Here is a 16,494-nt window from a genome sequence, read left to right on the forward strand (position 1 = left end):
GTAGAAATTGTGAATGATTTTAAGTACTTGGGCATAACGCTTAGTCACAATTTGAATTTCAAAAATCATATCGACACTATGGGTAAAAAACTAACAAAAAGAATGTATTTTCTGAGAAAATTAAGATCCTATGATGTCAGCAAAAAGACTATGCCGCAAATTTATAACTCCTTCATTATGAGCGTCATTACATTTGGCATTACAGTGTGGCATGGTGGATGTGGGGTAAGAGAAAAGTCAAAGATAAATAAACTTATCAAAGAATCGAGTAAAATAATAAATGCCCCTCTGGATGGTGTTGAACATTTGCATCAAAAACATCTAATTAAAAAAGCTGTGTCTATCATTAATAACAAAAACCATGTGCTTCATCAAGAATTTAAAATTCTCCCATCAGGTGGAAGGTATTCTCTCGCACACTACAGAACCAACAAACACAAAAAGACTTTTGTTCCTTCTGCAATAGGATTCAGTAGTCTGATGCCAAGCCGCCCGGCAACGGCGGCCATCTTGGTTCTAAACAAAGTAAATCATTACTTTTTATTCTTCATGCTGGCTAGAACTTTTCATATGTCTTGTGATCAGACGAATGTGTAAAAGTCAAAACATGATCAAATTTATGTTTTTTCCCCTCTGGATACGCTTTAATGCTCGCCGGGGAAATATTTCATACGGGCGTCCGCCATTGTTCAGATAGTTTAGAGCCAGTGTTACTAAGTTACCATGCGTCATTAGGAAGGAAGTGACGTTACGACTGTTGAAGAGTATTAAATCAGTAAATGCTTCATAAGTCTGCATAAGTCTTAACAATGTATTACAATAGAGGAGGGGAATGGATAGAGGAAGAGAGAGAGAGAGAGAGAGAGAGAGAGAGAGAGAGAGAGAGAGAGAGAGAGAGAGAGAGAGAGAGAGAGAGTGCAGTGCGCTGGAGCGTTATGAATTTGTGTGTACGTTTCTGTGGATGTGTTGATAATATTAAATAGTGTTTGGCACCCAAATAATAATCTGAAATGTAAATTTGATGTAGGAATCTCATTATATGCACCCATACAACTTTACTGTAACTTTATTGCATTATATATATATATATATATATATATATATATATATATATATATATATATATATATATATATATGTATATATATATATATATATATATATATATATATATATATATATATATGTGAAAGAGCAGGATTATAGGAACTCTGTGCGTGCGTGTGTGTGTGTGTGTGCGTGTGTGTGTGCGTGTGTGTCCGTGTTTGTTTTTGTGTGTGTAAAAGAGAGAGATAGATATAAGAGAGAGAGAGAGAGAGAGAGAGAGAGAGAGAGAGAGAGAGAGAGAGAGAGAGAGAGAGAGAGAGAGAGAGTGAACAAGGGGAAATTGTTCATTGGTGTGTTTATGTGCATGCGTGTGTGTGTGTTGTGCGTGTGTTGTGTGTATGTGTGTGTGTGTGTGTGTGTGAGTGTACATGCACTCATGTTATTATGACATAAGAGAGTATGATTAGGACTCAAAATATATTTAGAGTATATAGTAATGGTATTAATATGTGTGGCTTAGTTTCATATGATAGAAACAAAATTGAAGTAACTCGGTTCCTTATAGTTGTTTATGGCCGACCGCTTTTTATGAATGTTCTCACTGAATTCTAGCGGTCGGACTTTGGGCGTTCGGGATTGCATATGGTTTTGTGTATTGGTGCGTTGTGTCCTGCTGGCGGGTGTTTTGAGCATTTTGGACAAACTCACAGCATCGATAGTTGTTCCTCACATACAGAGAAAATTCATACATTCTGGCTATTAAGATCTAAGATGTGAACACACACAAGTTGTAGCTCTTCTCATGACACCAGAAGTGGAATGGATACCTATGCCAGCCAGATTCCATTAAAAAGGACGGTATATTACTTTATACAATGGTACGCGCCTACTAATTCTGCCATGGAGACAGAGACACAAAGAGTCTCAAATAAGGATATAACGGTTATCCATAATGCCAAAGTTGGCAATAAAAACAGAGGCAATGAACTATTCTTGGAAAAATTTGAAGAAGGAATGAGAAATGGAAACAATGAACAGTTTCTACTGAAGTTTGTGCTTCTAATGACATTGTCATTGGGGGAGCCATTGATAGATAAAACAATACTCAACAACATGGGCATCATTATATATCAAAAGAAAAACTCAAATTGAGCATTTTACAATTATTGGCAGATAATGGAGGAGAAACTTACTAGATGTTGATTTAAAAAGATGGGCAGATGTAGCATCGGATCACAATTTGTTATTGGCTACTATGAAACTTAAAATACGAGCTTTCCAGGACACAGCAGATACACCACATCAGAAACTTAATGTTTTTGGACTAAAAACTAACACTGAAGAATTCTCCTGCGCCTTAAGAGAACCGACCAAAGACAATGAAGGAAAGACTATAAGATAGGGGATGGAGCAAAAGCAACGTGGACTGAACGCATTAAAGATGTTTCAAACAGATCACCACCATCTGGAAGACCAGAGGTACTGAAAGCTAACATAACTACAACACCTAGAATGCTACAACTACAATCATTATTGTCAAGATATGGGACAATGAAACTGTATCTGTAACATGGAGAGAGGGATATATGAATCCCCCCTCCCCTCCGCCAAAGGAAATCTAATGTTATGTATTATGTTATAATTATTATCACTATAATTGTAGAGAAAATATGCTGCTGTCTGTCCCATCCAAGGTTTTATCCAGAATAATTCTAGACTCAAAAAAGCTATTGACTCTCTATTGAGACAAGGCAGGTGGATTTTCAACAAGACACGTCTTGCACAAAACCTGAAAGATCTGGATGGTAACAGATAACAACCACCAAGTCCCAGTAGACAAATATACCAATGAGAGACAGGAACGACAAGCCCCTTACCACAGAGGAAGAATAACTACAGAAATGAGCCTAACACTTCAATCCTCAATCGACCAGCACCAAAAGATCTGTCAAACCAGCAGAAACAGACTTGCCGATAGATTGCGATCTCCTAACAAAAAAAAAAAAAAAAAGAGCACAAGAAAAGCGATCACTTAACTTAAGAATGTTACGAGAGCAGGAACTGATAACGTGCTAAGAAAAGCCATCAAGGCAGACATAGGAACGTCCGATGATATACTACACAAACTTTTTCGAAATATATTGGAGAGAGAAGAGATACCAGCCAAATGGGAGGAAGGCATCCTCATTAAACTGCCAAAGAGAGGGGATCTTAGGAGTGCGACAATTATAAAGGGATTATGCTACTCTTAGAGCCCGGTAAAGTCCTCAACTGAATTTTTATAGAACGGTTGAAGCAGGAGTCGATCCCAAACTCTGAGAACAACAGTTAGGCTTCGACAAGGACAGATCATAAGCATACGAGATAACCAATCTACGAATCACAGTATGTAGAAAATCACAGCCAACTCACAAATCTATGTCCATTTTATAGACTATTAGAGGGCATTTGACAATGTTGACAGAGAGACATTTTGGAAGCTACAAAGGCATTGTGGGATACCAGAAATGTTTCGCTCCCTTATGCGCTGCATTTACCAGGAAATGACATGCCACGTGGCTCATGATGGACATCTATCAGGAAGCTTTGGATTTGAGAGGGGAGTTTGACAAGGATGTTTATGCTCACCCTTCATTTTCTATTAGTCTTCGACTTTAATATGAAATGGACAACCACAGAGAGAAACAGTGGAATCCAGTAGACACTCCGAACATAACGCGACGATATTGCTGATGACATGGTACTCTTGTCTCACAATCACAAGCAGATGCAGGACAAAACAACATTCCTAGAAACAGTCTCAGCAAGCACATGACTCAAAATCATTCACACAGAGACAGAGTTGGTGAAGTTAAACATAACTGCCAAAAACAGCAGTCGCAGTGAAAGGTGAGCCTATCATAGAGATGGAGTCGTTTACTTTCTTGGGGAGTGCGGTGGACTAAGCAGGGGGTACGGACCGATATGTAACATCTGGGATTGGCAAAGTCCGAGCAGCCTTCACATTGTTGAAGAACATTTGGGCTTCAAAAGCAATCAACCTGAAACCAAACTCCGTATCTTCGACACAGATGTTAAGTCAGTTATTTTTATGGATCGGAAACATGGAGAACAACAAAAACTATAATCGATAAGATATAAACATTTCTGAACTCAGGTCTGTCGCGGATTTACAACAAACGGTGGCCAGTCGTCATTGAGAACCATCGAGCGGGAGTTAATCCCGGTTTCTATAGCGTGAAACGGAAAACAGCAATTACTCGTTACCCTTTTGATAGGATGCTAGTCTATTGCAAAGTACTCTCCGCCAGATCTAACAGACCCAGTTACCGAACTACTGATGGGTAGACAGAATGGGGGGGGGGGGGGGGTCAGAAAAAATCTTGACTTCATCGGGGATCAATCTTGGTCCCTTTGCGTGTGTAGGCAGTGCTCTACCAACTGCGCTATCGGGACCCATATGGTGAAGATAACAAATTATGAAGAGCTGTGGCAACGTGCAGGACAGGCGCGCAACAGACCCGACTAGGAAGTGGAACCTGCTTGGGAACACCCTTAGAAAACCAGCATCCAGCATCACACGACAGGCACTTCTATGGAAACATTGGGAAACGAAAGAGAGGAAGGTCAAGTAACAAAGGCTGAACTGAATGGAAGGAAGTGGAAGTCCAGAATCGTGTCCGGATCAAGAGCGTCATTGATGGCCTATAATATAGTAATAATAATATTAATAATAATAAAAATAAAATAATAATAATATAATAATAATAATAATAATAATAATAATAATAATAATAATAATAATAATAATAATAATAATAATAATAATAATAATAATAATAATAATAATAATAATAATAATAATTAATATAATAATAATAATAATAATAATAATAATAATAATAATAATAATATATATAATAATAATAATAATAATAATAATAATAATAATATAATAATAATAATAATAATAATAATAATAATAATAATAATAATAATAATAATAATAATAATAATAATAATGATAATAATAATAATAGCAATAATAATAATAATAATAATAATAATAATAATAATAATAATAGTAATAAAAATAATAATAACAATATACTTTATTCATCCAAAAAATGGAAATTCGTTTACTGACGTGGCATTTATAAAAATGTATAAATATAAAGTTAAGAATTTATGGCGAGAATGTATATATATATATATATATATATATATATATATATATATATATATATATATATATATATATATATATACTTGCGATCAAAAGAAAGTATACACATTTAAAATCGTCGTTACTTTTTTTATCCATTGGCGTAGGCTAATGATTTTCCACTGAGTTGTTTACCATTAGCATTTCTGTGTACCGATAGTTGATGTTTTTGTTTTTCACCTGAAAATCGCTCACCACGTCGCGCACGTGCTAAAATGACATTTTAGCCCCTTACTCTGGACAGGAAGTGTGTAGATTATTTTTTTTTGCCATTTTTAAGCGCATACCCTCTTGTTTTATTTGTTTCCAGGAAATTCATGGCGTTTGTGACACCTTAAAGTACCCATTTCAATACCAGAAACACTAATTTTTCTCCTATGCTATGGATAATAAAGTGAAAACTCCAAAATGCCCCACGTTCCATTAACCCACAGCATTCCTTCCCTTTTCCTTTTCTTTCTTTCTTTCTTTCTTTCTTTCTTTCTTTTATCTAGCTAATTATGTTGCCAAACGTTACTTACCCCATTGAAGTAGCCAAGAAAACCGAGCGAAAATAACCATAACCCCATAATTTCATAATCCAAGATATAAGAAATTGAAAAATAAGACATTGATCGAATTCCCAATTATTACTAATCCGTATCGGCTTATGATCGACAGATCTATCATCTCCATCCTGTAATGGAATATACTAAATTCTATCGATTAACATTGACGGTAACAAATAAATAAGTTAATCCTCACTTTCAATCAAGTTTTTTCAATCAATGACCGTCTTTCAATCCCTTCAATTAAGCTATGTGTACACATCATAATACACAATCATCAAACATAACCTGCGTCGACTTGAGAAAAAAACTCCCCCACACACAACCCGCGTATTTGAATAACAATAAACAGTTTGTTCACATAATCATAGATGTAACAACACCTGCGTTGAATAAGTCAAGAAAGCATAATAATATAAGATAATAATCAAACATCGATTCTCTATTTACGACTGCTGGATTAGTTTTGACTTGTAAATGCAAATATTATTTAGTTAATTAAAACGACTTGAATGTAAACGCTAAATATCGTTATAATCTATTGATTATATAGTTGCATTCCATTAAAAGCATGGATCATTAAGGAATGCAAATGATGTGACTCAATTAGAATAAACCAGATTAAAGATACCTATGTTATTTTTGATGATGTTTGTGATGCAGACCGATATTTTATGTCTTCGCCAGTAATTAAGGAAATATTCTACCATCTGTGACTACACTGTGACTTGGTGACTTAGTCGAGGAGTGATTATTTGGGGTGTGTCGACTATTCAAGTTGGATAATAATTGCTTGAATAATTTTTCTGAAGGGAGTTGCAGCAGCGGTTGTGTTAAAGAACCGGATCAAATTTTCATTCCGGAAGCATCTGATAACAATTTTAACAATGGGTAAGTGGTTTCAGTGTATCGAAGACAAAAGGTTTAATAATCTAATTCTTCAAGACATACCTTAGGCTCTCCAAACTCATAGCATGCCACTGACTCCAAAAACAAACAAATAAACAAACACACACACACACACACACACACACACAAACAACAAAATAAAACAAAACCAAAAAGAATTAAAAAAACAAAACAAAAACAAAACAAGCCCAACAAACAAACACAAAACAAAAACAAAAACAAACCAAACTAAACAACAACAACAAAAAACCTCCCCAAAAACCCAACTAAAACAATGCAAGATGAAATAAAACAAAAAACTAACAACAACATCAAACAAACAAACAAAAAAAATAAAAAATAAGAAACAATAGAAACACGTCACAAAACAAGGCGACGACTATCAAAAGGAAGTGAACGGTGAATTGTATTCAACAGTTCAACCAATGGAATAATTTGCTTCCTTTCTCACAACTCCCTTTATACTTTCAATATCTGAGTAAAATATAACACAAAGGTTATTAAGCCATTCTAATTCTATGCCTTTTGGATAATAATAATAATAATTAATAATAATAATAATAATAATAATAATAATTAATAATAATAATAATAATAATAATTATTATTATTATTATTATTATTACTATTATTATCATTATTTATCTATTTATTTATTTATTTATTTACTTATTTACTTATTTATACATTTATCTATTATTTATTTGTTTATTTATTTATCTATTTATTGATCTATTCAAATCCATTTATTTCTCTATTTATTTTTTAATTATTTCGATATTTATTTTTGCCTTATTCATAACTGCAGCTTTTATATTAGGCCAATATCTATGTATTTTGAGTATTAAGCCATAAACGTAAAATGATAGGTAAGTATGTAATTAAAATAGATAAATACAAAGATAAATAAATATACCAAAAATAAAGAAATCTACAAAAGGAAACATGGGAAAAAAACCCCCAGCAACAAACAAACCCCCTCCCATAAATATATATAGTCTATATATATATATATATATATATATATATATATATATATATATATATATATATATATAAGAAATTAGATAATTATATAATAATTTTTTTAAAGTCCTACCAAAATTGCGGCGAATTTTGAATTTTATCTCTTATTATTCCTGAGGAGAGAAAGAAAGAAGAAAAAAAGTAGTCGAACAAATGGGGTCAGTTGTTTCCTTGATCACTACTAAGAACTCATCTTGTATTGTGACGTAAATTTTAAGACAGTGACAGGGTATAAACAAAAGAAGGCTACAGTTGGACCGACACGTACAGGTCTCGAATTCGAATCCACTATTGGGATTATCTCTTCCTCTTCTTTTTTCCTCCTCCTTCTTCTCCTCCTCCTCTTCCTCGTCCGTCCTCCTCCTCCTCTTCCTCCTCCTTCTCCTCCTCCTTCATCATCATCATCATCATCATCATCATCATCTTCTTCTTCTTCTTCTTCTTCTTCTTCTTCTCCTCCTACTCCTCTTCCTCCTCCTTCTCCTCCTCCTCCACCACCACCTCCTCCTCCTATTCCTCATTCCCCTCCTTCATTATCATAATTATTAACATCATCATCATCATCATCATCATCATCATCATCATCATCATCATCATCTCATCTCATCTCTCATCATCTTCTTCTTTCTTCTTCTTCTTTTTCTTTTCTTCTTCTTTTCTCTTTTCTTTCTTCTTCTTCTTCTTCTTCTTCTTCTTCTTCTTCTTCTTCTTTCTTCTTCTTCTCTTCTTCTTCTTCTTCTTCTTCTTCTCTCTTCTTCTTCTTCTTCTTCTTCTTCTTCTTCTTCTTCTTCTTTCTTCTTCTTCTTCTTCTTCTTCTTCTTCTTCTTCCTCTTCTTCTTCTTCTTCTTCTTCTTCTTCTTCTTCTTCTTCTTCTTCTTCTTCTTCTTCTTCTTCTTCTTCTTCTCTTCTTCTTCTTCTTCTTTCTTCTTCTTCTTCTTCTTCTTCTTCTTCTCTTCTTCTTCTTTCTTCTTCTTCTTCGTCTTCTTCTTCCCCGCTTCTTCTTTCTTCTTCTTCTTTCTTCTTTTCTTCTTCTTCCTTCTTCTCTTCTTTCTTTTCTTCTTTTCTTCTCTTCTTCTTCCATTCTTAATGAAGGCCTTCTTCGTTCATTATTTACGAATACACAATGTCTCATTCAAACTGGAAAGTAAATTTATATAATCTTTTGTTCAACATACAACGCCAATTTTTAAAGCAATGACTTTTTTAGATTCGCACTATCTGACAAAATTGGCTAAGAAAGAGAAACATTCGCTGGTTAATCATATAGTTATTAGGAATTCCAACCCAACTGAGAACAGAACAAGTTTAAAAACCTTATAAAAAAATCAACAAAACTTAAGAGAAAATAGCACCAAAAAAAAAAAAAAAGAAAAAAAGAAAAAAAAAGCAGAGACACAACAAAAAAATAACAACAAAAAACAACAAGAAACAAAACAAAAACATACCCGTAAAAAACAAAAACAATAAAAGACAAAATAAAATCTAAAACAGACAACAAACTAAATAAACAACATAACAACAAAAACAACAAACCCCAAACAACCACCCCTTGAAAGAACAAAAAAAAAACTACCTAACTAAAACCAAAAAAACAAACTAAGATAATTCAAAAGACTTGTTAGCCTTTACAAGATAGATTTGCCAAATGAAATGACGCTTTTTGTTTGTTTGTTTGTTTTGTTGTTGTGGTCGTTTATTTTTTATTTTTTGTCGCCATTATATTTTTGTTTTATTTTCCCCCCATCTTTAATGTATAGAATCCCCATGTCTAGTGAGCACCTATTTGTTACACCATTTCATCATTGGGCATGGGATTAAAAATTGTCAGATTCTCCGGAAAGCCTGAGAACCATTACAATACTATAGATAATCAAATAACATGATTACAAGTGTAGGTAGACAAAGGGTAACTATTAACTAATTTCATTGTACACCATACCAACATATATCCAAAGACACATACATCACCACACCACATCACACACATACACAGACTTATATAAGTGTGTGAGCGAGTGGTGAAAGTAGTAGTGCAAAGAGGTGGATTTATATTATATATTATATTTATATATATATATTATTTGGTGTGTGTATAGATGATGATTTGATAGATGATAGTTAATAAGAGAGAGAAGAAGAGAGAGAGCAGGACAGAAGTAAATTTAAAGAGAGATGAAGAAAGAAAGAAAGGAAAGAGAGTGTGAGTGATATATATATAATATATATTTATATTTAATTAATGTGTGTGTGTGTATAGATAGATAGATAGAAGATAATGATAGTAGATAATAGTAGATAGATATTAGAGAGAGAGACTGAAGAGAGAGAGAAATTATATATGAAGCAGAAAGAAAGAAGAAAGCAAAGAAGTGTGATGTATATGATACTATATATAATATTTATATATATATATATACAAGAGGATGAGGATGAGAGAGAGAGGAGAGAGAGAGAGAAGCGACTGACTAGACCGCTGAGAGAGAGGCAGGCGAAGAGATTGTCAGATAGTACAATACTTATATAAAATGCTCATGGAACAAATGAGTTTTGACACCACGTCTTTATAATTACTCCAGTTCCCTGCATGTTGCAAGTTTACCGACAAGTGTCAAATGTAGGCAAATAGCGCTTGGAATGTTATATATATAACGAAATGTTATAGAGACTGATATATAATATAGGGTGCGAGAAACCCCCCCCCCCCCGAAAAAGTATAATGCTATTTTAATACAAGAAAGAAAAAAAAAAAAATAAATATATATATATATATATATATATATATATATATATATAAATATATATATATATATATATATATATATAATATATATTTATATATATATATATATATATATATATATATATATATATTTATTCAATTTAATTAAGTCGATGTGAAAAAGTTATGTGTGATTTGGAATCACTAGAGTTCCCCTTTTGTTAGTATTAATCTGTCGACAGATTTCTTCATTGTTTGTATAATATTAGTAAATAGGTGATGTTGATGTCCGGCGAGAATGATTCCACTGTCCTGTCTTGTTGAGTGGTGGTTGTTATCATTGATTTGTTCAGAGTCTTCCACCAGACGGTTTAGATAGTCGGCTGTGTGGTTTTTAGATCGTTTTATACTCAATCCTGAAGGAGTACAACTGAAGCAGTAGTGACCAGAGCATTAATTTTGCGTTGAGCTTCTGAGCAAATGCTAAAAATAGATAAGTTCGGACAAAGATAAGCTAAGTTTCAGTCATTTGCTGAGATGGACTTCACGTTTAGTCGGAGACTAGTACTGGGATTTATCATTCTGTCGACGAGATAACAGCAGTGTGAGATTGAGAGAGCTTCGATTCGGAAGGAAATTATGTTGGTTATGGATGACAGAGACACTGTCCTGTTGCTACTGACACTGGCTTTAAAAACTATATGAAAAATACACGGTGGTACATGTATATTTTTGTGAGTAAAAACTTAAGCCCCCCCCCCCCAAAAAAAAAAAAACAAAACAAAAACAAAAAACAAACAAACCCCAACAACAACAAAAAGTTTCATTGACCTTAAATATAGAATTGACAGTCAATATCATGTGACTTTATTCAATGTGTGGCTATGGCAAAATGAATTTCAAATATGAAACGAAACGAAACATCTATAACTAAAGTGTTGCTAACTTCCTTTTTGGAAATCTTTTGCTTTGGAAAAGTATGAAGACTGGTATCTTACCTAACATGGTGTACCAGAGAGCTGGATATGACCAGGACAAAATAACCGAGTTAGTCAATGTCCTTACCACACCCCGTTCTAGGCAAAATCCTACCTAGTCAAAGACTAAACAACGCTTTTGAAATCCACTTACTTCGCTCAGGTTTAAGACTAGTAAGTCTTTTACTAGACTCGTAAAGAACTAAATCTAGACACGTACATAAAAATGGGCACTGGATATGACTTACTTGTAGTGGAAATGAACTTAAGAACGAACCTTTAACTGATTCGTACAGTCCAAACAGTCATTATTCAGTAAACAATGGCAGTGATTGCCAACCTATGCAAACTGTACAGATATTTCTTTCCTTTGTATGTGTTAAAGTAAGATATTCACCTGTTCTATCGAGATGATCAATGGTACAAACGCACCAAATTATATGTAACGTTAATAGTCTGATTGGGAGAACCTCGTAAGGACGGTCTAAAAAAGTAGCAAAGAGCATAATCTTTTGTTTGTAAATGACCAAATTTGATTGTCCAAGCGGCTTAAGGGAGTGTATCACAAATTTTGTGTTTTGATTGTTAAGAGATTTCCTGTTTAAATAAATAATAAAATTCCTTTTATTCATTCACAAGGGGAAATTTGGCTTTAAGATCTATTCTAAGAAAAGACTGGAATAACCCAGACTCTAGCCACAGTGCAGGGCCACAAAGTAAGCTAGGGTGAGATGACTTGCTCAAGGCCACACATCGCGGCAGGCAGTCGAACTCGGTACCTTTCGGGTACGAGGCAAAGATCATGCCACTGAGACACGCTGTCCCATTTTTAACAGAGGTTTAGGGAGAGATAGATAGATAAATAGGTAAAGAGAGAGAGAGAGAGAGAGAGAGAGAGAGAGAGAGGGGAGGGGGAGAGGGAGAGAGTGTGTATGTGTGTGTGTGAGAGAGAGAGAGAGAGAGAGAGAGAGAGGAAGAAAGAAAGAAAGAGAGAGAGAGAGAGAGAGAGAGAGAGAGAGAGAGAGAGAGAGAGAGAGAGAGAGTCTGCTACAATGATTTCAAATTTTTAAATTGGCTTATGTGACAGCTGTTATTTTTATTGCTGGAAAAATAGTATAAGAAAATTGATGTGCTTTGTGTCCATTCAAAAAATAAAATGACTGGCATAAACTTAATCCATCAAAAATCAAACGTGAACAATAGCAATATTTCAAACTTTCAGTATCACAACTATATTTATTTGACACCCATCACCTCATTCGTTATCGAGCCAGGGAGATGAAGACACCAAAAGGTGATCTGAAAGTTTCTTTTCATGAACTATAACATTTTTGATAATGCACCCTGAAGTTTGGAATTTTGTAGTAAGGTGTGAATTTTTCCCCCTTTAAAATGACATTTCGCTAAGTCTTTAAAAATATTTATTCAAATGTTTTGACACTGAGCATACTAGTAGAACAGACTATATATATATATATATATATATATATATATATATATATATATATATATATATATATATAATATAAAATATAAATTGTCACTCACATTATATGGCCGAGACGTTCGTTTCGGCCATATAATGTGAGTGACAATTTATATTTTATATTAGCTCTAACCATCATTATCGAGCACTTTCTTTCCTACGAGTACCCACCAACACTCATATATATATATATATATATGTATAATATTTCAAGTATAATTTTGATCAACTTCTACAATATTGCTTCGAGCATTCGCTATCATCAGGAAGTGAGAGTAGATTGTTGTGTTTATCGTACTTTTTCTGCTTTGTGGTTATGGTGGTTTGTAATTACATAAAAGGTTTTGTTTCTTTGTCTGCATGAAGATGTTCGTTCGTTTCTTCTGTTGAGTGTCGCCATGTTCGGTTTTGTGATGATGTAGAATTTTTCTTCCAAGCAGATGTTGCAAATCTTAGAAGAGGGGGAACACGATTGTGCTCTAGAGATGATTTTCCATGTAATGCTGTGTTGTATGTTTTTTCTTTGAGGCTCCAAATGTGGTCGCTTAGTGTAGTAGAATGACGTTTATGTATGTTTTTGAAGGAAGATTTATGCAGGTTTTATCTGTTTTTGAATGAACCCTCAGTGAGGCCAATGTATGTTTCTTGTTTTGGTGTGTATGGGCGTGTAACTGTGACTTGATAAATAACGTTTTGAGTCAGGCAATTGCCGTTTAGTGGGCATGTTGCCTGGGTCCTGCAGTTGCATTTTATTCTAGGTTATTGTTAGGCTGAGCTGGCTGCGATAGTTTTCGTTTGTTGTTGGAGGACATAATGTTTTGTATGTTTGGCATGCAGCTGTATCTTATTTTGATGGTGTTTTTGTACCTGATGGGGTGGAGGACGTGACCTGGAGGGAAGCCTTATTGTAGTTGGTTGAAGAATTTGTTACCGATAGAGATTGTCACATTCTTGCTGAGGGTGGGTTGAACCATATTATCTTACGTATACACACAATCATTGATGGGTGTCCTGTAGTTCAGACAGTGCTCTATAAATTAAATTAACAATTCAGACCTTATTAAAATGAGTAAAAAAAGGCCGTTTCTATGTACATTGTGTTTCTATAGTCAAACGGACAATAATTGCTTGCATACTTTTGGATTAGGGGTAGTAGTAGCGTATGGCTACACCTCCAAATTCATTTCGGCAGTCTTCCTCCGCCCTAAGAACTGTTTCATATCCACATGCAAGTTTAGTAACTGGACAGTGGAGGACGATGTGATCGCTGGTCTCTGGAGCTGCCTGGCATTTCCGGCAGGCATCACTGTTCCCAAGTTTCCTGGCATTGTGGAATGCAGGCATTCTTTATGATGTTTCGCCTCTTGTTATTTCCCCGTTCCACAATTCTTTCCAGTTTTCTTCCACGTTGAAGCCTACCATTTTTGTTCGGTGGAAAGTTCTTCTCGATTTAGGCCTTGTTGTTGAAGGTGCTCCCTTTATGATTATTTTTATATCGTTGTTATCTGTGGCTTTATCAATTCTAGCATGCATCCTTTGAATAGCGTCTTGTCTTCTAAGACTTATCGGTGGAATGCCGCTCAGTGTTGGGAGCCACTGAGTTGGAGTTAAATTATAATTGAATTCAATTATCAAAGTATTGTTTCAGGCGGGTGGTGCCTTTGCTTAGAACTTCTTCAATCTCTTTCCAGTTTTTCGATTGATAGAGTAAGGCCCAGTCGTCAGCGTACTCAAGTTTGAGTGCTTCGCAGTTTGGCATGTCGGAGATATAAATATTGAAGAAAGTTGGTGCTAAAACTGAACCTTGTAATACCCCATTTTTACTTTGTCATGCTTTGCTTTTGTTTGACTAATTTATCTTTTGGACGACTTTCCTGGTCAAATTTTAAATACGAGTTTTTTCCAGTTAACTGGTTAATCAGATGGAGACGAAACAAATTGGAACTGATGCAGAGTGGTCAACGTTGCAAGCCCAAGGGAAGGCTATATTTATGTCTGTTGAAGCCGGGCAAAATAAGGAGCGTTGTCTTTATCGAAAGCATGATTTACCTATTGGAGGAGAATTTTTAGTGTTGTTTGAGAGGCGATATTTTATCATGAACTTATGATTTAAGTAATAAATAAGAATGTCGCAAAATAAATGAACTGCCTATGTTAATCAAACGGGTTGTGGCTGGTATTTCAATTAAAATTTATGGTATGACTCTTTTTTTCAACAGAAGTTCCGGCTCTGGTAACGTTGCTCCTCTTGAGTTGTTCATCACTTAAAATGGTGTCTGCCCAACAGCCTACATCCAGCAACATAGCGGTGGAACAGCCGGCGTCTGGCGGTGAAGCTAATCCAACTGCTAACAACGCAGCGGGAAGTGGGGCGAAAATACCAGTCCCTGATGTTGAAGAAGCAACAGGGGAAGACAGTCTTTCGGGATGTAAAAAGCTATGCAACGAAGGCTGTGACAATATTCCGGATGAATGCGAATGGGTCGCTGGAGCAATTCCAGTTCTGTGTGGAGAAAAAAGGGAACAATGTATGAAAAGTTGCGAAACCTTCTGTGATTGTCAGTTTGCATGTGGTTGTCGAGCAGCCGAGGGATGTGATGATCTGTGTTCACAGGCTTGTAAAAGCAAGAAGGAAGTGGTGATAGAGGAACTCGCCCAAACAACAAACACGCCTTCTCCCAATGCTAAAGGCCCAAATGATCTACCAGTTGTATACAAGAAATCCGATGGCGATGACCAAAGCGGAAGTGAAGAAGACTGAGACGAATTCAATGCATCTTATATCATTTTGAGCTCGTCATTATACAACCTTGTGATACCTGTTATGATTTTTCAAAAATTGTCTTTGTTGAATTAACTAATTTATTTTGACAGATTTCACCATTTATAAGACCAAAATAAAAGTTTCTTAAACCCATCCTTAAAGTATAAATAAATGCGAGAAGTATCAGACACTTATACAAAAAAAAGTTAGAACATTAGCTTTACATTTGTTTACCGGCGAGGCTTTGATTTTACTGTTAAATGAATTGATAACATTATTTACCCCAATAGAAAAATAACGGCGATGTAATTCCGATTTCAAGTCACATCGATGATACTGAAAATGGTTAGTCTGGAAATATGAACAGAGAAATAAAGAGGTGACTTATGATTGGGACAAAATTCAACAACGCCTATACAGGGCTTATTATATCATTATTTGAAAAGGACACGCTTTTTCATTCGCGTTCTTTTGTCCCGGGTAATCTTTTGAAGTGCAAAAAGCTTTGTTCAAGTTTTGCGTGAAAATAAAAATTGAGAGGCGAATAAACACATTTGGGAAAAAGAAACGTTTTCACTTGCTTTTCATCCATTTATTTAACCTTCGAGTTTCCCCTTCTCCGACTGAAATTGTTCATCCGTTTTTACCACTATGACCTGGGTTTACAAAACAATCACAAGGACAGGTTTGTTACAATAGCATTACAAATGTCATCTTTATAAAACTGATTTTTCTGAAGCCATTTTGTCACGGGCCTACATATCTTATTTTCAAATTGATTAGCTAAAATCTA

At 34.8% G+C, this 16,494-nt stretch overlaps 1 protein-coding gene across 1 annotated transcript; it reads left to right on the plus strand.

The window, feature by feature from the left end:
* The first annotated feature begins 6,540 nt into the window (after positions 1–6,540).
* Positions 6,541–16,269, plus strand: LOC144964184 (uncharacterized). The gene is made up of 2 exons (XM_078898159.1): positions 6,541–6,711; positions 15,157–16,269. Exons 1-2 carry the CDS (start codon positions 6,708–6,710, stop codon positions 15,696–15,698), a joined length of 546 nt encoding a protein of 181 aa, XP_078754285.1. The 5' UTR covers positions 6,541–6,707; the 3' UTR covers positions 15,699–16,269.
* Positions 16,270–16,494: the final 225 nt, after the last annotated feature.

This window comes from Berghia stephanieae, chromosome 2 (genome assembly GCF_034508935.2).
Source record: "Berghia stephanieae isolate SIO BIC M18660-M18661 chromosome 2, UCSD_Bste_1.3, whole genome shotgun sequence".
Classification (NCBI taxonomy): Eukaryota; Metazoa; Mollusca; class Gastropoda; order Nudibranchia; family Aeolidiidae; genus Berghia; species Berghia stephanieae.